Consider the following 22557-nt stretch of genomic DNA (forward strand, 5'->3'; position numbering starts at 1 on the left):
TCAAATAATAGTAAAAGTGTCTTAAATTTTGAATTTTTTTTTTTTTTTGTTTGAAGTTGTAAAGGGCATGATACATTTAGGACACATATTATTATTTCGTTTAGAAGATTGGATTAATTCAAATCCGTCCTACCAAACTAAAAGGTATCCTGGTTATGTAAGTGCATGCAAGTACTTGGGTGAATGTAAATTTATGAACCTACAAATAACCACCAACCTCTTCCATTTTCTTGAAAAGGGGAATAAAATTTTCAAGCAATAGTTACTTTTTTATTCTCCCCGCAAAGTTTCTTGTATGAAGTTAAACTCTCTTATTTTCACAAATTCATTCGAGGTTAGATTAATTCTAATAATAGAACTGATAATGATGTTAGAAGAGTTCAGACAAAAGTCATGAACTGTTGATGCAAAAATCTACACGCTCCAGAACTAGTGACGATTCCTACAAGACAAGAGAAAAGAGATGACCGGCGTGGTGCCGGCCGGGTGCACTCCGACGGTTAAGTTAGTCCTCCTCAATCCCATCTCCAATCAAGCATTAAATATTATATTTATGGCGTACCTTTTTCTGTTGACTGGTCTCACTTTTATAGAAAGTTGAAGTTGTCGTTTCTGCATTTCCTTTCGAGAGAGAAGGGATTAGTTAATCGTATTTTTAGTGTAACCTTTGAATTAATCAAATTTTATCCTTTAATTACCTTATGAGATGATCACCTTATCTCCTTAAATTTATCCATGCCCTTTGAGTCTCCATATTACTTGAAATTCTTATCTAGTCGAATATTCCGTATCAGTAGCTCCCCATTTCCGAAATCTTACTTGTCAAGATTTAGGAATGCCAAGTCCTTCCAAGCTAAGCATGCTTGATGATTACTTTCTTGCCCCTTTTAATAAGGGAGTGGATTTGCTCGAGCTTTGTGAGCTCACCCTTTAATAAGGAGTAGTTAGCCCCTCGTCTCTTTATCGAGGGAAGAAAATGAAGTTGACCCTTCATTCCTTTACGGGGGAAAGAGATGTAATCAGTTTCTCGCCTTTTAATAAAGAAATGAGATATAGTCGGCCTCTCGCCTTTTAATGAAGGAATGAGGTGTAGTCGGCCTTTCATCCTTTTAATAAGGAACCTTTAATAGGGTGTAGTCGGCCTCTCATCCCTTTAATAAGGAATGAGGTGTAGTCGGCCTTTCATCCTTTTAATAAGGAACCCTTTAATAAGGTGTAGTCGGTCTTTCATCCCTTTAATAAGGAATGAGGTGTAGTCGGCCTTTCATCCTTTTAATAAGAAAACCTTTAATAAGGTGTAGTCGGCCTCTCGTCCCTTTAATAAGAAAAGTAGATTAACACGAGTTTCACTCAGCTCATCTTTTTAATAAGGTAAGTAGATTAATACAAGTTTCACTCAGCTCACCCTTAAATAAGGGAAGTAGATTACTATGAGCTTCACTTAGCTCATCTATTTAACATGAATATCTTAACATATCAAAATGATAAAGCATTATTTGAAACAACGGACCCAAGTAGGGAATACTTTACTTGAAGCGAGATTCTGCACAATCCAGAATGACATTGTTTCCTACAAATTAAGAGAAACAATGAACCTTGACAACACCGGTGTGGTGTCTGCCATGAGCTCTTTGACATTCAAGCTAGTCACCGGAGCTCTCAATTCGTCAGAGGTGATCGAATTCGTGAGTGTCTAATTCTTCGACGAAGTGTTTGAGCTGCATCGATATCGACAGTCTCATTAGACATGTTTGCATATAAGAGTCTAGTATGACGCATCTAGTGTTTTCTTTAATTCCACGGCTATGCCTCTAATCCGTAGATAGATGCACAATACCAAGCAATTGGTACATCTGATTAGAGACTTCATGGTTGTGCCAACCATTGTGATGGCAACCAAGGATAAGGGTAGGCGATTGTGCTAGCGGATGAAGTGTGTTGTACTGTTGTGGAACCCAGAGTTGGATTTTTCTGATATCTCTATGTTTCCCACAGACGGCGCCAACTGTTGATGCAAAAATCTACACACTCTAGAGCCAGTGACGATTCTTGCAAGACAAGAGAAAAGAGATGACCGACGTGGTGCCAGTCGGGTGCACTCCGACAATCAAGTTAGTCCTCCTCAATCCCATCTCCGATCAAGCATTAAATAAGGGATTTATAACGTACCTTTTTCTGTTAACTGGCCTCATTTTTATAAAAAGTTGAAGCTGTCGTTTCCACATTTCCTTCCAAGAGAGAAGGGATTAGTTAATCGTATCTTTAGTGCAACCTTTGAATTAATCAAATCTTATCATTTAATTACCTTATGAGATGGTCACCTTATCTCCTTAAATTTATCCATGCCTTTTGAGTCTGCATATCACTTGGAATTCTTATCTAGTCGAATATTCTGTATCATGAACTCTTCTTATTCAATCATGGTATTGAAAAATGTATTAAATAATTCATTAGACTTTTCAAATACCTTAAAAAAGGGTCTCAAATGAGTGATTAAATGTAGAAAACTTACGGCTTTTTGTCACCGAGAACACTATGGATAGCATTACTCTAATAGATATTCAACAGACGACTTCGACACTGCTAAATGCCACGAAGTGGTGTTAAAAATAATAATAATAAAAAAAAAGGAGGTGTGACATAATTACAGTTGGAAAATGAAATGGCAATGTGAAAATTAATTCTCTTCATGCACTAAGCACTTAGTGTGGTATCTCCATATATAGTGCCATAGACTCAAGTCCAAACAAGAACTGATCACATTTTTGTCTACAAATTAGACCCCAGTTGGTTCTCTTTCCTCCAAGTCTTTATGTTCTCTCATTTACCATTTCTTTGTTAAGTGAATTAAGTGAGAGAAGAAAAGAGGAAACAGTGAACAGAGAATGGCTGTGATTTTCAATTCCAGTAGTAACTTCCAATCTCTAAAACTCCCTTCCTCTGCTCGCATGCCAATGGCCCGCCGTCTCACAAATTCCAATATCTCCATGGCTTCCAATCTCCTCTCAAACTCGGGGTGAGTTTTTTTTTTCCCTTTGTTTGATTCATTTCCTTCCTATCATGTTTTACATTATATTTATTAATTAATTTTTTCTGTCTATTTAGCAGGTGATTTATTTTTATTATGAGTGGTATTGGTAATATTAATTAATTTTTAGAAAGAAGACAAGTCGGCTTGGAAGGTGACAATTAGATTTACTTCTTTAGTTTTTTATTTTTTATTTTTTAATTTTTTTTGTCTTGTCAAAAGAAATAGTTTATCTAATAGGAATAACTTATTTCTTTTATTTTTTTATTTTTTTATATATATATTTTTTTTGATCTTGTTAAAAGAAATAATGTATTCAACACAAATAACCGTTTTCTGAGATATTGTCAAAAAGATAATTTATACAACAAAGATACTTCTTTTATTACAGGTGTAATTTTTTTTTTTTTTAATGTCATGACAACGCAGACAATTTATTTATAATTCTTTTTTTTTTTGGGTCTGGTCAAAAGAGATGGAAAAAATAAAAGATAGGAGAGAGAGAGAGAGAGGGGATCAACATATGTGTAAGAGTAGTTGTTTAATTCAAAAGAGTAATCATTGCTATGTGAACTTAATGTTAAAAATGTCATTTATTTTTTAAATTGGAGTGTATATGTAGAAGAGGGTGTGCGAATATCAACTTTTAATAAAAAAAAAATAAAAAATAAAAAAAAAAAAAAAAAAAAAAAAAAAAAAAAGCCCAAACTGGTTTTACACAACCTCAAACTTCAGCACTTTTGGAAGCAAATTGATGGATGCGTTATTATGGCACCAATATATCCTAATTTTTCTTGACAACCAAACATTAAAATTTAGGAGAAATTAACTTCAACGAAATATTGGACGAAAAATTAACTTCATGATGCACTTAATGTAGCCTGTGGCATCATGGGATCAAAGTGAAGGTTTGTAACTGATAATATATAAACTTTCTGCTCTCCACGTTCAAACAAGAAGAGGTATTGAAACTTTTGACAATGGACTTTTGTCAAGATATTCTATGAGTCTTATGTATACAACAAATAAGAAGTGTGAACGAAAATATGGTGAAATTTGATTTTCCGAAATATCTAAGAGATAAATTTTTGGGTGAAATATCTCTGACATCTTTCGAGGTTTGTCCAAATATCTCCCGGTTGAAATTATTGTCAAAATAGCCTTTAATACCATTTGAGGTTTGTCCAATTTAAATTCTCTAATATGTACGAGTTAAACCTTTGTTAATGGAATATTTTATAAATGCCTAAACTACCACTAAGTGAGAGAAAATGGCTCAAATGACCTTGTTAGTAGTATATCAAATAACTATTTTAGTATATAATTCAACAAATTTGTTGTCAAAACAAAGTATTCAATAAATAATTCATATAATTTAACAAAATAGACATTGGCTAATAATAATACATCCTTTGATTTATAAACAAACCGCTTGTTTAAAAAAATATTGTCTTCAACTGCCCACAAAAAAAATTTTCAACTCGGCAAAACCAATCCAAAATAGTAGATGTAAGAAAAGTTAGTTTTGTCCAATTAAATTTTGTTGAAATGGTCATTTGGTATTCTAAAAAGGTCATTTTCTCTCATTTAAGGGTAGTTTGGGCATTTTAAAAAATTTCATTAATTAACATTAGGGGTGGTCAGAGTAGGATTATATTGACAAATCTCAGGAGATCGGAGGTCAGGCTATTTTGATAATAGTTTTAGTTGAGAAATATTTGAACAAACCTTAAAGGAGATGAGTTGCTATTTTGATAATACTTTCAGCTGAAAGATATTTGGACACATTTCAGGGGATCGAGGTTGATATTTCACCCTAAATTATAGTATACACCAACCAAAATAAATAAATAAAGCAAATTGAGGAGGAAGTTGCATAATGATGAGATGTAAACTAGTCAGATCATAGAATCCCATCTCGATCGGTTGAGGGAAAGTTTTTTTAAGGCTAATTATGCTCTGGGTCTTAGAATGTTAATTCAATTGATTAATTGGATGTCTATTCCAAAATTCTGGACTATACAGAGAGACAAGAACTAGTCATCAATTTTCTTGGGCCAACGTTTGTATTACAGTAGTAGAAATGCTTACATTACATTTACCATTAACGTCACTGTCTATGAAATAAATGTTTACATTACATTTACCATTAATAACCCTAGCAACTCCAACTTAATTCAGGAAGTTTGGTTTGCTGAAGAAGCAATTCACCCTTGATCATCAAGAGCCCCGTTTTCAAGTGACACATTCTATGCCCCCAGAAAAGCAAGAGATATTCAAATCCCTGGATGGTTGGGCTAAGAACAATGTTAGTTCACCTAAAATCAGTTGAGAAATCTTGGCAACCACAGGATTTTTTGCCAGACCCTACATCGCCCGACGAATTCACCAAGCAAGTGAAGGAACTAAGAGAGAGGGCCAAAGAGATCCCGGATGACTACTTTGTTATGTTGGTTGGAGACATGATCACAGAAGAAGCCCTTCCAACTTACCAATCAATGTTTAATACTACTGACGGAATTCGGGACGAAACGTGTTCAAGCCTCACTTCGTGGGCAACTTGGGTTAGGGGATGGACTGCCGAAGAGAACAGGCACGGTGACCTCCTCAACAAGTATCTCTATCTCTCTGGAAGAGTTGACATGAAGCAAATTGAGAAAACAGTTCAGTATCTCATTGGGTTTGGAATGGTGAGATACTTAACATTATGTTTGCATTTCAAATTAATTACAGTACACACACATATATATGCATGCACAAGACAAGTATATATAATTTTTTCGAATTCATTTTTTCTTCTCTCTTTTGCTCTTTTCTTCTTCTAATTTCATTGATCCCCTCAAAAGATTTTGCATTCCTCGTCTTTGAACAAAACCTTTTTTTTTTTCTTTTTTTTTCCCAGAAGATTAACTGAATTCTTTTCCCTTCAAAGTTTTCTCATTTTTCTTTTTATTTTCTTCTTTTACTTTTTCTCTTTTATTTATTCTTCTTGCACTGTATGACGTACGAGCAGGGACACTTTTTTTTTTTTTTTTTTTTAAAAAAATTATCTTCTTGTTTAAATTTATTGTATTTCTGATTTTTTTTTTTTTTGAATGCCCTGTTTTACAAAAAATGGCATACTATTTGAATCTTAATTGCACCATTAGGTACTGCATGTATTTTTTTTTTTGCATGTTATGTATATTGCTACATTGCATTGTTAATTGTCATGTTACTTAACTAGTAAATTTTTTGGTTTTATTTTATCATGTTCATTATTGGGCCCTAAGAGAAATTCGTAGCTCTACACTGACATATATATATATATATATATATATATATATATATAGGACATACAGACAGAAAATAATCCCTACCTAGGGTTCATTTACACCTCATTCCAAGAGAGGGCAACCTTTATATCTCATGGTGACACAGCTAGGCTTGCCAAACAATATGGGGACACAAGTCTGGCTGAGATATGTGGTACCATAGCCTCCGATCAGGGGCGGCTCAATACATTACGAGGCCTTAGGCGAAAAAAAATAAAGTGGCATTTTAATTAAATCTATTTATATATTTATGCCAGCTAATTATTTGTTTAGTGATTTTTAAACCTATCATTAAAATTTTTTCAAACTCTAGTTTTATCATTAATTAATTGGCTATATGCTTTCTAATAGTCATATTTAACAATATAAATAAAAATTATAAACAAAATATATAATTTTATGATAACAAAAATTAATAAAACTATAAACTAATTTAAGTTATAGAATAATAAAAATTGATTTCGAATAATTTGGTCTAATGCTCCAATAAATTCTTTAATAGAATATAAGTATATTCAAAATCTTTTTCTAGAGTGAGATTGTAAGATTGTAAATTGTAATTGTGGTGACGATGAAAAAAAAAAATTATAATGAGAGAGGAGAAAAAATATGTGAGGAATTAAAAATAATAATAATAATAATAATAATAATAAAATAAAAAAGAGAAAATAAAATTTAATAGGATTCTTAAAAAAATATAGAAAGTTTCATCAATTTTCACTTAAATATATATTTAATATTTAATTTTAATGTTTGTGTATATATGCTGATGTAATGAGGATGAAAAAAAATAAAATAAAATAAAATAAAAGAAGATAATACAAGAATAGAAATATTTTGCACACACTATTAAATTTTGTATTTGTTGAGGTTTAATGATATAAGAAAATAAAATATTTAGGTAAATTATAATGTATAAAGAAAAAAAAATTTGGGGGCCGCAAAAAAAAAAAAAAATAAAGAATAGAAATGTTTTAGGTCAACTGTCAAATTTCTCTATACTTTGAATTTTAATAATTAAAGAAAATATTATAATTGTTTTAAGAAAGTTATAATATATACAGAAATAAAAAAAAAATTATGAGGCCTTCTTATTGGCTGGGCCTTAGGCAACCGCCTAACTCGCCTAAGGCTCGAGTCGGCCTTGCCTCCGATGAAAAGCGCCACGAAACTGTTTACACCATGATAATGGAGAAGCTCTTTGAGGTTGATCCTGATGGAAGTCTCGTGGCATTCGCCGACATGATGAAGAAGAAGATAGCCATGCCAGCCCACTGGATTTATGATGGACGTGATGATGATCTTTTCAGGCACTTCTCGGCTGTTGCACAGCGACTGGGTGTGTACACTACCAAGGACTATGGTGATACATTGGAGTGTTTGGTTGATAGATGGAATGTGGAGAAGATCAGTACTGGACTTTCGGGGGAGGGTCGGAAGGCTCAGGATTATGTTTGTGGTTTAGCTCCAAAATTAGAAGGCTGGAGGAAAGAGCTCAGGGAAGGGCCAAGCAAGTAGTTTCCGTTCCTTTCAGTTGGATTTTTGATAGACAAGTGAAGCTCTGAATGAAGAAAAAGAGAGAACTGTGGTCTCTTTACTCAGGTGTATCTTTTCTTGAGTAAATTGAGAAACTATCTATATTCCTTTCCGCTTAAATTTTAAATAGCAAGCAAGTATAAAAGTTTGAAAATAGGATGTATTCGATTATTTTATACTCCCTCCTTCTTATATTAGTTGTCAAGTTAAAAATTTTGACTCACAATTTTTGTGAGTCAAAGTGACGGAAATAGACCTCTAGTATGAGATATAGGTAATATATAATATATTAAAGGAACATGACTAAAATGACCTCAAATGATTCAAAAATAAAAAGTGATAGTGAGTCAAAATTTACAAAATTGACAACTATTATGAGATGAAGATACTATAAGTTAAGATAATATCATCGTTGAGATAATGTCATTGTGACATTAATAAATATGATAATATCGTCTTCATAGTAATTTTAACTCTGCCTCATTTCAACTATAAGATTAGGGATAGGTTCTTATCCTGAAAAAATCCTTTCGGCATAATTTGCCGACCTGGGCCCCAATTATTTGAAACCGAGGCTTGCCCAAGCCTGAGCCCACTAATCTTGGACTGTTCAATGGGTCAGGTGGGAAGGCATTTTGAGAAACCCAAGTCAGGCCAGCCCACTGATCTTGGCCTGGTCAATGGGTCAGGTGAGAAGCATTTTGACAAACCCATGTCCGGTCCTTGGGCTTTGGGATTCGGGTCGTGGGCATGGAATGGGCTAGATGGCAGACTCGGCATGGGCTTCATTTCAATCTTGAAAATGACTTCATTTGGGCCGGATTTGAATTTTGTTTCTTTTCTTTTCTTTTTTTAACTAAAAAAAAGATGGACTTTGTAGTAGGCTCACTTTAATAGAAAGTAGGCTAACTTTAAAAAAAGGTCGTTCAACCGTAATATAATCCTCTTAGCTTTCCAATGTTCTATTTATCTCTACTTTTTTGTCACCTAATAGCGGGGATCATGTGATAACGAATTTAATGAGTATATTATGGAATTTTAATTATTATTATTATTTTATTATATGAGATCGTTGTAAAGGTGTAGTATCCTTACACTTGTATTTATGTATACTGATTTATTAAAATTAGGTGATACTAGGGGTGACAATTGTGCGGGTTTTGAACGGGTTAGTTAATAATATTCGGTAAGTTATTAACCCATTAGTGACCCACTTGAAGTGAGTCAAAAAATGTTTGGGTATTTATTTTTTATATATGCCTGCAGATAATTGTATTAGAATTTCTACAAGTTTCTATTTGCAAGAAGATGGAATGAGTTATTTATTTTGAAAGTAGTCGTTTTATTTGAAGTAATATGTTCATTTTCTTTAGGTATATCATAGTATATATAATACATATGTAATATGTAGTGAATATTGGTGCATATCAGATTTAAAGATTCTTATATATATGTAGAATACATATTTATATGATAATATATAATACATCTATAGTGAATATTGGTGTATCACCCCCACCTCTTTTTGGGGAAGGAGGGTTTGTACCTACTTGGGCTAGCTATTGCCAATTTAGTTATATAATATTATATTTGATATAGGTCATTTTCTACATTTGTGAATAATTTGTCAATCAGGATCATACCATTAACACTGCATGGACATCGCATGTGGGTTATCGATAGGCTCTACTATAAGTTGGTATAAGCTATTCTTCTTCTTTGGAGAGATTTGACTGATTGAGTGGTCCAGCTCATGGTTGTATATTTGCTTGAAAAAAGAAAAAAAAAACGGAGAGAGACATTTTATGTGGGTTGTGAAAACATACTATCAGAGGTACCATTGAAGGGAAAGCATTTGTTTTGTGCATGCTTGAGCTTGTGTGATATGAGGTGGCGGGTTCGACAAAACGTCTGATACACACTATGCATGGTCACAGAGGGTGTATAGTTAATAGGCATTAGTTACTACACTTGCAGCTTGGGCTCACATGTTTTTTTTTTAATTTTTTTAAACTAGTCACAAATTTTATTTTTTTGGGTAAGGACCGAGGACTAATAAACCACTTTTGTGCAAAAAGACCACAAACACAGTGTCTCTAAAAAATGTGGCGGTGTTACTCGAGTGATAAAGGATCGGGTTTAAAATGTCTCCCAACCTATTGATTTTAAGTTCGATCCCCCCCGCCCCCCCCAAATTAACTACTAACCATTGCCACCCTAAAAAATTCCCAAACTAACTACTAACCATTGTCACCCTAAAAAAAAAAAAAGGTTAATTTCAAGGGGTTGGCTCAAGTCGGTCAGTTGACCTGGTGCCTTAGGAAGTATTAAGTTTATGGTTCGACTCCGGATTACACACGATGGGGTGATCGATCTGATAGACTCCTTGATGGGAGGAATCTTGTCATCCCCTCTCACATACATGCTTAATTCGGTTAGTCTAGCTATATAGTCGTCTGAGCAAAAATGGAGAAAGTGGAAGAACATACAAAGAGGGATCAGATTCTTTTCTCTCAAATCTAACACTGATCAAAAGCAAGATATTGGATTTCTTCATTTTTTGGCTTCCTGCTGAGTTTGTTAATGCTTCACAAGTATGCTAGCTTAACCTATTATATTTAGTGTGTCTTATATATGTGTATGATTCCCTAATTCAGTTTACATTAGTTTTGTTGAAGGATTATATATTTAAGTTACACCTTCTCTGACAAGAAAGTTAAAAAGTTAAATTGTAACTTTTTCAAGGAAAAATGACTTAGTTCAAAGTTAAAAGATTGACTTACTCTCATTGTTGATCATAATATCAAAGAGGGAAAGTAGTGAGAGAAGGGAAATAATGAGAGCCAGAAAAGGAATGATCTAATTAGGGCCTTGATGATCCATCGCGTCAGAACACAGTGCTCTATTTATAGAGGTAGGGCATGTGCTAGTCACAGGAGAGTCATTGCACAAATTAACTAAGTCGCGTGTCATACCAATATCATTTTCTATGTCGGAGTGCAAATGCCCCTAGTCCCATGGGTTTTTGTATTGCGGGAGTTACCCATTTCCACCTGCATCCCACTCCAACATTTTAATTTAATTATTTTATGAATTTTAATTGTCAAGATTAATTATTTTATTTTAAATTAGAGACTTACCAAATTGAAGACTAATTCTTCATTTTAATTGATTTGGTATTTGGGTTACATATTATATATATATAATATATATTATGTAACATCTGTTGGTGGCAGCAAGGTACCAGCGAGATGAGAAGAGAGAGAAAGGAAATTGTGATGGTTTCTTGGACGGGTCCCACTTTAGACTTTTAATGCGTTGGTTTCATATATATATATATATATATATATATATATATATATTGTATGTTATCTAATGATAAAGATGGAAGGCGGGTTACCCGAAATGAGAGGAGGAAAAGGAAATGATGTGACGATGGAAATTGTGATACATGGTGGTGGGACGACCCACGAAGAGATTTTGTTGGGCAAAAAGTTTTTCACCTTGAATTGTTCACGTGGGTTTGGTCTAATGTATAGGAAATTGTCGGTGGATTGCCTTTATATATGGTATATGTCTTGTGAATTTAGTCAGCTAAAAAAAAAGAAATTTAGAGAGAGACATAAAGGCCGATTTTGAGGAGAGAGAGAGAGAGGGGGCCGAGTTTGAGGGGAGAGAGAGAGGGCCGAGAGTTGCAGAGGAGGCCGAAGGCTTGAGACTTGATGATTCAGTGAGAAATTAATCTTTTTCAATGTAGGGTTCTCTATACCTTAAATGGCATGGGGTAGTTGTGCTTTAATGGTTTTTATTGAATCTTTTAATTAAATGCATATTTATTTTGTTTATATACTCACATGAATATGTATATTTTGTTAAGCAGTTTTGTTAAACCTGTATGAAATTCTTATTATAGTTTTTTCTACTGGGACTTTTGTCTCACCACCCTCTAGTTTCAAGTACCGAAGATAAACGGGAATTGCTAGATTCAAGCTTAGGTGGAAGAGTCGGCGTTGCAAGATTTTATTTATTTATTTAGAGAATTTTTGTGTATATTTGAGGAAATTGACTTTATATAAAAGAGGGTTTTTATTTTTATTTATTTATTTATTTTATTTTTTTGATAATGAGTGTATTTTGATGTATTTGGATTTATATAAATTGAGGATTTTATTAGAATTTTCGGGTCGTGACAAAATGGTATCAGAGCTTGTACCCAGCCGGAAGTGTGAGTGTAGTGATGATATAGACGGGTGTGAGTGGGCGAGTGTATAGTACTGGTTAGCTATTACTCGTAACCGGGTGTGTGTGGACGGATGGCGTTCATTGGGAGCTACTGGGATGGTTGGTTAGTGTGATTGGGCAGGTAGCCCGGATTTGTTATTGTTTTTTTTAGTGGGCGAGTGACGCATCGACTAGCAACCAAAACGATTACGGAGTGTGTGGGTGGGTGACTAGCACTAGCAGCTACCACAACGTCCTACATATCACGGTATCTCACATCACCTGAACCAAGGATTTGGATTTTGTTTTGTGGTTATTAGTGTTTTTGGGTATACAAAGACTGTTGGATTTGAATTTCGAGGACGAAATTTTTTTTAAATGGTGGAGATTGTGATAACCCGGATTTTTTTAAAGATTTTAATTTAATTATTTTATGATTTTTAGTTGTCAAGATTAATTATTTTATTTTAAATTAGAGACTTACCAAATTGAAGATTAATGTTTCATTTTAATTGATTTGGTATTTGGGTTACATATTATATATATATAATATATATTATGTAACATCTGTTGGTGGCAGCAAGGTACCAGTGAAATGGGAAGAGAGAGAGGAAATTGTGATGGGTTATTGGGCGGGTCCCACTTTAGACTTTTAATTGGTTGGTTTCTTGTATATATATATATATATATATATATATATTGTATGTTATCGAATGATGAAGATGGAAGGCAGGTTAGCCGAAATGAGAAGAGGAAAAGGAAATGATGTGACGATAGAAATTGTGATAGATAATGGTGGGACCCACGAAGATATTTTTTTAGGCAAAAAGCTTTTCACCTTGAATTGTTCACGTGGGTTTGGTCTGATGTGTAGGAAATTGTCGGTGGATTGCCTTTATATATGGTATATGTCCTGTGAGTTTAGTAAGCTAAAAAAAGAAAGAAAATTAGAGAGAGAGAGAGCCGATAGTTATAGAGGAGGCCGGAGGCTTGAGACTTGATAATCCAGTGAGGAATTAATCTTTTTTAATGTAGGGTTCTCTATACCTTAAATGACATGGGGTGGTTTTGCTTTAATGGTTTTTATCAAATATTTTAATTAAATGCATATTTATTTTGTTTATATACTCACATTAATATGTATATTTTGTGAAACTATTTTGTTAAACTTCCATGAAATTTTGTTATGATTTTTCCTACCGGGACTTTTGTCTCACCACCCTCCAATTTCAGGTATCGAAGATGAACGGGGATTGTTAGATTCGGGCTTAGGTGAAAGAATCGGCGTTGCAAGATTTTATTTATTTATTTGGAGAATTTTTATATATATTTGAGGAAATTGACTTTGTATAATAATGGTTTTTTTTTTTTTTTTTTTAGTGATAATGAGTGTATTTTGATGTATTTGGATTTGTATAAATTGAGGATTTTATTAAAATTTTTGGGTCGTGACAAAATTGTATCAGAGTTGTACCCAGCCGAAAATGTGAGTGTAGTGATGATGTAGACGGGTGTGAGTGGGCGAGTGTGTAGTACTAGTTAGCTACCACTCGTAACCGGGTGTGTGTGGGCGGATGGTGTTCACTGGCAACTACTGGGATGGTTGGTTAGTGTGATTGGGCAGGTAGTGTAATACCCCAAATTTTAAAAAGGATATTCCTGATATTTAATGGTATTTAATTTATTATTTAAGTGCATTTTATTTGATTATGTGTCATTATTTTTTTTATTAGGTGCTTAATTGTTTTCTTTTGTGGTGATTTAATTTATTTAAATGATATTTATTTTTAGTTATTTGATTGGAATTACTTGTTAGTGTTTTAATTATTTAATTGGCATTAATGGTTTAAGTGTAATTGGTTTAATTATTCTATGTGTGTCTTATTTTATGTGTGTCTTATTTGGTTTAATTGGGTTTACTAATTATTATTTTGTTCAATTAGATTATTTGTTAAGTATTTAATCGTGAATAGGATAATTAGGTAAATACATCTAACTAAGGATTTAATTACAGTTTAAATTAGGGTTTTATATTATAGCCGTCGTAGGTTTCTACGTTAATTGGATAGGCCGGTTAGGATTGTGAGTTGGACTTAAATGAACCTAGGGTTTAGGAAAACTCTATAAGTATAAAGTAGATGTCTGTGTAGGGTTTTTTAAAACAAAGCACACGTTTTGTGGAAGTGGAGAAGGAAAAACGCAATTTTTCACATTCTGCCAAGGGTTGATCAAAGCTCTGATCCCACTTCGTCCGTGGTCCGATCGAGCTGAATTTTGGAAGAGAGGTTCACGACTCAGTGACGCACAATCTGAACGGTGGAGATCAGAGTTTAACCTCGGGAACAGTGATTCGTACTCGTGAACAATAACTGGGTCGCACAGGTTTTTTTCATTCTGCCCAGATTTCATCAAACATCCGATCCTGCTTCGTTCGTGGTCCGATCGAGCTGAATTTTGGAGGAGAGGTTCATGACTTAGTGACGCACAATCTGAACGGTGGAGATTAGAGTTTGACCTCGGGAATAGTGATTCGTACTCATAAACAGTAACCGGGTCGCACAGGTTTTTTTCCATTCTGCCCAGATTTCATCAAACATCCGATTCCGCTTCGTCCGTGGTCCGATCGAGCTGAAATTTGGAGGATAGGTTCATGACTCAGTGTTGCACAATCTGAACGGTGGAGATCAGATTTTGAGTTCGGGAATTGTGTTTCGTACCCGTGAACAGTAACCGGGTTTTGGAACTCGCCGGGATTTTTTTTAAGAAGACGACGTTGAAACTTTGAACAAAAGTTTCTGAGGCAAGATTATATCCTTACTCTTTCCCTTAGGCTTCATACTCTTTGCACTCTTAAATGATTCCAGGATTAATGAAGATTAAACCAAACAAAAATGATATCTGTTTTGCTATGAAACTGGTAGTTACAGTAGTGTTGTATGCTTGTTCAACCTAGACTAAGCATGTTTGTGGATGCATTGTGGTTCTATGGTTCACGTTTTTCCTTACCACTGCTAGTATAAATTATTGGAAGGATGGGTCTAGATGATAGCTATCTTAACTTCTGTAATAGCAACTGTTGGAACTTAAATACTAGGAGGATTTGAGTTTAACACTAGATCGGTTTTGTGGAACACTATAATTTGAGCATGTCTACATACATACTGTGAATATTGTTTTGATGCTTACATTATCACAGTTAGTATCAACTGTGGAGGTTAGGATTTTGTGATACATACCCTACATATCTGTATGTCATTTGTAAGGTGTTAAATGGAAGTTTTAATTAATTCTGTCTTTATATCATACTAAAGGGAACAACGTAAACTGGGCATGTATATGTTGTTGTTGGGACCTTGTTTATCAATGCTTATTTTATCACTGCTAACATTGAATGTTGGATGTTGGAATTTAGTTGATATATACTTGATTTATTGGTATTATTGACTACTGGAGGACTGGAAAGTAGGCACCGGTATGGGACGGTGGCATACTAAGGATGGGTTTGGTTTTTAAAACAATACCATTACCCACCTACTTGGAATAAGGATGGGATTAACTAAAAGTTAAGTCCCGTGAATTTGTATTGTCATGGCAACTACTTGTTGACCGGCAATACCAGGGATTTTAGATGGATTTTATATATGTACTGTTATGGTGCCTCGGTATGAGCTTGAGCCTCAGGACCGATGGCTAGGGAGCGTATATGCATCGGGATGTGTAGCTGGCTACGATGGTTGGAGGTGTACCTTGTTTAGGTATAGGTACATATGCCCACTTCGTGTGCGTTTTAGCATGTTACCTCTATTCAGGTTGAGACCGGCCTGTAGTCCAGTGAGAGTCCTTTAGTGTGACTATATATATATTTACGGACTATTAGCTATTGTTGAATTGTTTAGGATGTACATGCGTATCGGGCCTCTGTTTGGATTGTAGTAATATATAACTTGCACGTGGGCCTGACCCACTTTTATTTTTCAGGTACACGACAGTTCCAGGCTTAGACGTGTTCGTGCTGAGCAGAGGTCTCTATTCACTCTTCCGACGATGTAGGGCTCTCTCTATAGTTTTATTTCTGGACGTTTATTACAGTTGTTCTATCTTCCGTATAGATGTTTAATAGGGGTCCACTAGAGATGGATTCCCAAGTTGTAAACTGATGGAGTTTTAGAGTTTGGGTTTGATGGATTTTAATAATTATAATATTTTGCGGATTCTATTTTTAGTTTCTTCCAACTTTAATTTCATTTCTTAATTTATTTTGTATTCCATGTTCATTATAAAATATTAATTGTTTGATATTCCCTCGGGTTTGGGCCTGGGCCTGATTAACCCGTGTCTCGGATCCGAGGGGTATCACAGGTAGCCCAGGTTTGTTATTATTATTTTTTAATGGGCAGGTGACGCATCAACTAGCTACCACAACGGTTACGGAGTGTGTAGGCGGGTGACTAACACTGGCAGTTACCACAACATCCTACATATCACAGTATCTCACATCGCCTAGGGCAAGGATTTGGATTTTGTTTTGTGGTTATTGGTGTTTTCAGATATACAAAGATTGTTGGATCTAAATTTCGATAACGAATTTTTTTTTTAAGTGGTGGAGATTGTGATAACCTGAATTTTTTTTAAAATTTTAATTTAATTATTTTATGATTTTTAGTTGTCAAGATTAATTATTTTATTTTAAATTAGAGACTTACCAAATTGAAGACTAATGTTTCATTTTAATTGATTTGGTATTTGGGTTACATATTATATATATATATATATAATATATATTATGTAACATCTGTTAGTGGCAGCAAGGTACCAGCGAGATGGGAAGGGAGAGAAAGGAAATTGTGATGGTTTCTTGGGCGGGTCCCACTTTAGACTTTTAATTGGTTGGTTTCATGTATATATATATATATATTGTATGTTATCTAATGCTGAAGATGGAAGGCAGATTGGCCAAAATGAGACGAGGAAAATGAAATGATGTGATGATGGAAATTGTGATAGATGGTGGTGGACCCACGAAGAGATTTTTTTGGGGCAAAAAGCTTTTCACCTTGAATTGTTTATGTGGGTTTGGTCTGATGTATAGGAAATTGTCGGTGGATTGCCTTTATATATGGTATATGTCTTGTGAGTTTAGTAAGCTAAAAAAAGAAAGAAAATTAGACAGAAAGAGACAGAGAGGGCCGAGTTTGAGGAGAGAGAGAGAGAGAGCCGAGAGTTGCAGAGGAGGCCGGAGGCTTGAGACTTGATGATCCAATGAGAAATTAATCTTTTTCAGTGTAGGGTTCTCTATACCTTGAATGACATGAGGTGATTTTGCTTTAATGATTTTTATTAAGTGTTTTAATTAAAGGCATATTTATTTTGTTTATATACTCACATGAATATATATATTTTGTGAAGCTATTTTGTTAAATCTCCATGAAATTATTGTTATGGTTTTTCCTATTGGGACTTTTGTCTCACCACCCTCTAGTTTCTGGTACCGAAGATGAATGAAGATTGCTAGATTCGGGCTTAGGTGGAAGAGTTGGCATTGCAAGATTTATTTATTTATTTGGAGAATTTTTGTGTATATTTGAGGAAATTGACTTTATATAAAAGAAGGGTTTTTATTTTTTTTTTATTATTATTTTTTTTGATAATGAGTATATTTTGATGTATTTGGATTTGTATGTATTGAGGATTTTATTAGAATTTTCAGGTCGTGACAAAAGTAGTCAAATATATCTCTAATACATTCACCGTCGCAAGTCAAAAATCATGTCCTAAAATAACAGATACCTCCCCGGCAGTGCAAACCACGTCTTTCTTCTTCTTCCCCAACCACAAGTTCCAAAACACCATTAACCTTGTGAACACATACCTCTTTGGCAACCTCGTCTCGACCGTCCGCAACCTCCACCTCTCCCTCTATGACCTTGGAATCAATAAAATCGTCGTCTACACCACGTACCTTCACCTTCATTAACGAGGCCTTGATTGACATCATGACCAGCGACCCAAAACTGAGACCTAGAGAGTGTTGCAGAGATCCGTGTCGCCGGAGGTTTCATCTTCGGTGGGCCATTGTCGTTGCCTTTGCCATAGTCGTCTTGAGAGCTTCAGTCTTGGAACAGTTTCATGGAGCTTCGAAACCCAGTTCATCACTGGTGCATCAAGACTCATTATGGTCGCCGATGGTGATGTGGCACTCCACGACAATGAAAAAGGCTTCAATCTCACGAATTTGCTTTGCCTGGTGGTTGCGGTTTTGGGGTGGAGAGTAAGGTTTGGAGGAGCATTTTTGGAAAAGTAAAAGGGTAATAATTTTGGGAATAATTATGTGTCTGTTCCAAAAAAATAATTATTTTTTTTTACTATAAGCAATTTTAGCCCAGTCAAATAAATAAATAAATTTATTACTAGTATTAGTTCACTCAAACAAATATTAACCCAACGCCAAAAAAAAGTGACAGACTAAAGAAAATCACTACAAGAATTAGCAACAATTTTACTGGTAATAAAATTTTTATAGTAATGCAGGTAGAGCTGTCCTGATCAAATCAATTTTATGCTCTATGCAACAGTTAGCGAGAAGCTACTTGGTGGTTGTGATTCTACTGGTAATAATATATACTTATATGTCTAAAAACTCGCCTCTAATAGAACTGGCGAATATAACAATCTATAACTCGCTGGTTTGAGACCTTGTTTGAGCTTGTGTGATAGTGGGGTGGTGGGTTGGATAAGATGTGTGATAGACACTATGCATGGTCATTATGAGTGCATATTTAAGGACTGTACGTTCACAACTTTTGTGCAAATGGACCACAGGGTCTTCATTGTAAGGGTTACAACAACCGGTGAGCAAAGAGTGGATCATCATCGACACCAACTTAGTTGGTATAAGCTTTATTCTCTAACTAACGATGTTGAATGTTCGAATATCGATGGAAACAAAATTAATTTAATGGATCCTGAGAAAAATTACATGTAAATATCTTATAAAAAGTTTTGAGTTATATTCCAAAAATTACACCTAAAAGATTAAATAAACATCATAATGATGAGGTATAGCTTTTTCTCATGTGCAAAAACTTGTGAAGGTGTAGAAAATAATGTTAGGGATCGAATTGTTTTAATGTATAGAGTGGTAGAGTTATCTTTAAAAGATTTCTTAAATGTACTAAAGTTAGGAAGTATGGATACATTCTCCTAAACGTTATAGTAATATTAGACACGTCTTCAACAAGGGTTATACATAGCTAAAAGAGTCCTTAAATTTGATTATTTTATTTTTTGTCAAACACGATTGTAACACAACATACATAGACACGGCTTAAACATGACAATATACATTTTTGACACTTTTGAAGACATAGCGAGATGGTTTTATAATTATTTTTTTGGGATAATTCTAAAAAAATGGTGTTTTGAAAGTTAAAGGACAAAAAGATGGGTCAAACTTAAATTTTTTTATATAATGGAGTTTTGTCAAATGCTGATTTGGACGTAGAAATTTACCGTAGATTATATTTTGATTCCCAAACTACCCTTGTTGCAAAATGACCTAACTATCCTATTCAATTGATCAGGTCCTTCCATCAACGGCGACAAAGTCGCCACCGGCTTCAACCTCCACCAGCGACCCAACAGCTTCAACTGAGACCGAAATCTAAAAGCGACAAAGATCCATAATCGCGCATCAGGACCCAACCGGTTTCGAGCATGAGGGAAGTCGACAAAGCCGCCACCGGCTTCAACCTCCCCAATCTCAAAATTAATACCTCCAGTTGCGCCACGTGGCTCCGGAGACCCACTCCTTACCCCCTGGATCTCCCTGGCGATAAACCTCTCACCAACTCTTCCTTTCAATGCTGAAAAGAACCTTGCTTTCTCTCCATAAGCACAACACTACACCTCAAACAAAACCCAGAAAGATCAGATATAAGTTTGTTTTCTGCGTTCTAGAGAGAAAATAAAAGAGCACATGGAGAGAACATTTACGGCCAACTCACCGGAAAAAGCAATTGAAAGGGTAAATCAATTAATCGACTTACATCAAACGTCTCTCTTAACTTTTTTGGACTTCACAAATCCAATGGAGTTGCAGATCAGTGGAGATGAAACATTTTTTTTCTACCCCTTGTTTGAACCGTCCCAAAAGAAAAAAATTAAATGGGTAGTTGGGGTTATTTCACAACAACATATGATGGGCAATTTGGAAATCAAGAGATAATTAACAGAAAATTTTTATATTCATGTCAGCATTTGACAAAACTCTATTAATTTGAAAAACTTAAGTTTAACTCTATCTTTTTGTAATTTGACATCCAAGACACCATTTTTTTGAAATTATTCCTATGTGTTTTTTAAACGAATGTAATAAGCAATTTTAAATATATTATGAATAAATTGAAAAATAATTTAAACCTTTAGAAAACGAATGCTACAAACATCTAAATCTAAGCTTCAAATTAGTGTTCTCACTCATAGTTATATGGATAAATGGGCAAAAACATTTTATTTTATATATGTAAAATATATTGTATTTTTAATTTTTGCCGTGTCCTATAATTTTTAGATTCGTTAGGTTCATACATCCATATTGTATAGGAGTTCTGCATGTGTTGGCTGAATTATTTATGTGGCTACGATCGACTACCCACCAACTTCTACCATTTGTCTATAAATTAGACCCAGGTGGCTTACGTTTCTTCCCATTATTGGTTGAGTGAACAGAAAATGTCTGTGATTATCAATTCCAAAATTAATTTTCAATCTCTAAAATTCCCTTCCTTTCCTCGCAATATTCCAATGGCCCATCTCACATATTCCAAGATTTCCATGGCTTCCACTCTCCCCTCCAGCTCCAGGTGTGTCATAGAATATATTTTTATTATCTGCTTTTTCCATATATATACGTTGTATTTAGTAGTGATTTGAAAGAAGAATTCATCCTCAAATTTGATAATTTTCTTATACTAATTAAATATCTAGGGAGGTTGGCTTGAGGAAGAAGCAATTCGCACTTGCTCAAGAGCCACGTTGTCAAGTGACACACTCTATGCCACCAGAAAAGCTAGAGATAGTGAAATCCCTGGATGATTGGGCTAAGAACAATGTGTTGATTCACCTAAAACAAGTTGAGAAATCTTGGCAGCCACAGGATTTTTTGCCAGACCCTACTAGGTCGGCGGACGAATTCGCCGAGCAAGTGAAGGAACTCAGAGAGAGGGCCAAAGAGATCCCGGATGACTACTTTGTTGTGTTGGTTGGAGATATGATCACAGAAGAAGCCCTTCCAACTTACCAATCAGTGTTAAATACTACTGACGGAATTCGGGACGAATCGTGTTCAAGCCTCAGTGCATGGGCAATTTGGATTAGGGGATGGACTGCTGAAGAGAACAGGCATGGTGACCTCCTCAACAAGTATCTCTATCTCTCTGGAAGAGTTGACATGAAGCAAATTGAGAAAACAATTCATTATCTGATTGGGTTTGGAATGGTGAGATATATAGTACTAACCAATAGCTAGCATATATATATATATATACTAACGTTGTACGAATCACATGTTCTTATGTTAGCAGTTCAAACTTTGAAAGGTTCCAAGCTAATTAAAGGAAGTTACAGTGCACACACTGACACACATACATAATATGATTTTGCCACTCCAACTAATTAATGCATATTTATTAGATAAATAATAGTATGATTTTGATTTTAACCTTGTTTACTTTTTCTCCTTAATTCACATTAATATATAGGACATTCAGGCAGAAAATAATCCCTACCTATTGTCCATTTATGCCTCATTCCAAGAGAGGGCAACCTTTATCTCTCATGGTAACACAGCTAGGCTTGCCAAGCAATATGGGGACACAAGCCTGGCTCAGATATGTGGTACCATAGCCTCCGATGAGAAGCGCCACGAAGCTGCTTACACCAAGATAGTGGAGAAGTTCTTTGAGATTGATCCTGATGGAAGTCTCGTGGCATTTGCAGACATGATGAAGAAGAAGATAACAATGCCAGCCCACTCGATGTACGATGGACGTGACTTTGATCTTTTCAGGCACTTCTCGGCTGTTGCACAGCGGCTCGGTGTGTACACTGCCAAGGACTATGCTGATATATTGGAGTGTTTGGTTGATAGGTGGAATGTGGAGAAGATCAGTAGTGGACTTTCGGGGGAGGGTCGAAAGGCTCAGGAGCGAGTAAAGCTCTGAATGAAGAAAAAGAGAGAACTGTGGTCTATCTCTTCACTCTGGTGTATCTTTTCTTGAATAAAGAAACTACTCTATAAGCCTATAGTCCCCCTTTCCACTTAAATTTTTAAATAGCAAGTTTATGGAGTAATTATAAGTACTTCAATTTTAAATAGTAAGTTTATGGAGTCATCTCTTACTTACATAATTTTAGTAGGAATAGAAAGTGTAATGAATATAAATAGGGATGGCAAAAAAA

The 22557-nt window shown here is 34.8% G+C and overlaps 2 protein-coding genes across 2 annotated transcripts; both read left to right on the top strand.

Moving 5' to 3' along the window:
* Nucleotides 1-5316: 5316 nt before the first annotated feature.
* LOC132302402 (stearoyl-[acyl-carrier-protein] 9-desaturase, chloroplastic-like) lies at nucleotides 5317-7860 on the top strand. Its single transcript, XM_059799236.1, has 3 exons — nucleotides 5317-5718; nucleotides 6361-6496; nucleotides 7481-7860. Exons 1-3 carry the CDS (start codon nucleotides 5317-5319, stop codon nucleotides 7858-7860), a joined length of 918 nt encoding a protein of 305 aa, XP_059655219.1.
* A 12969-nt stretch (nucleotides 7861-20829) lies between these two features.
* Nucleotides 20830-22319, top strand: LOC132275709 (stearoyl-[acyl-carrier-protein] 9-desaturase, chloroplastic-like). Its single transcript, XM_059777021.1, has 3 exons — nucleotides 20830-20960; nucleotides 21085-21595; nucleotides 21858-22319. Exons 1-3 carry the CDS (start codon nucleotides 20830-20832, stop codon nucleotides 22317-22319), a joined length of 1104 nt encoding a protein of 367 aa, XP_059633004.1.
* The last annotated feature ends 238 nt before the right edge of the window (nucleotides 22320-22557 follow it).

Source organism: Cornus florida, unplaced genomic scaffold, assembly GCF_030987335.1.
Source record: "Cornus florida cultivar Cherokee Brave unplaced genomic scaffold, ASM3098733v1 CherokeeBrave_3.0.0_Hap2_Chr01, whole genome shotgun sequence".
Taxonomy (NCBI): domain Eukaryota; kingdom Viridiplantae; phylum Streptophyta; class Magnoliopsida; order Cornales; family Cornaceae; genus Cornus; species Cornus florida.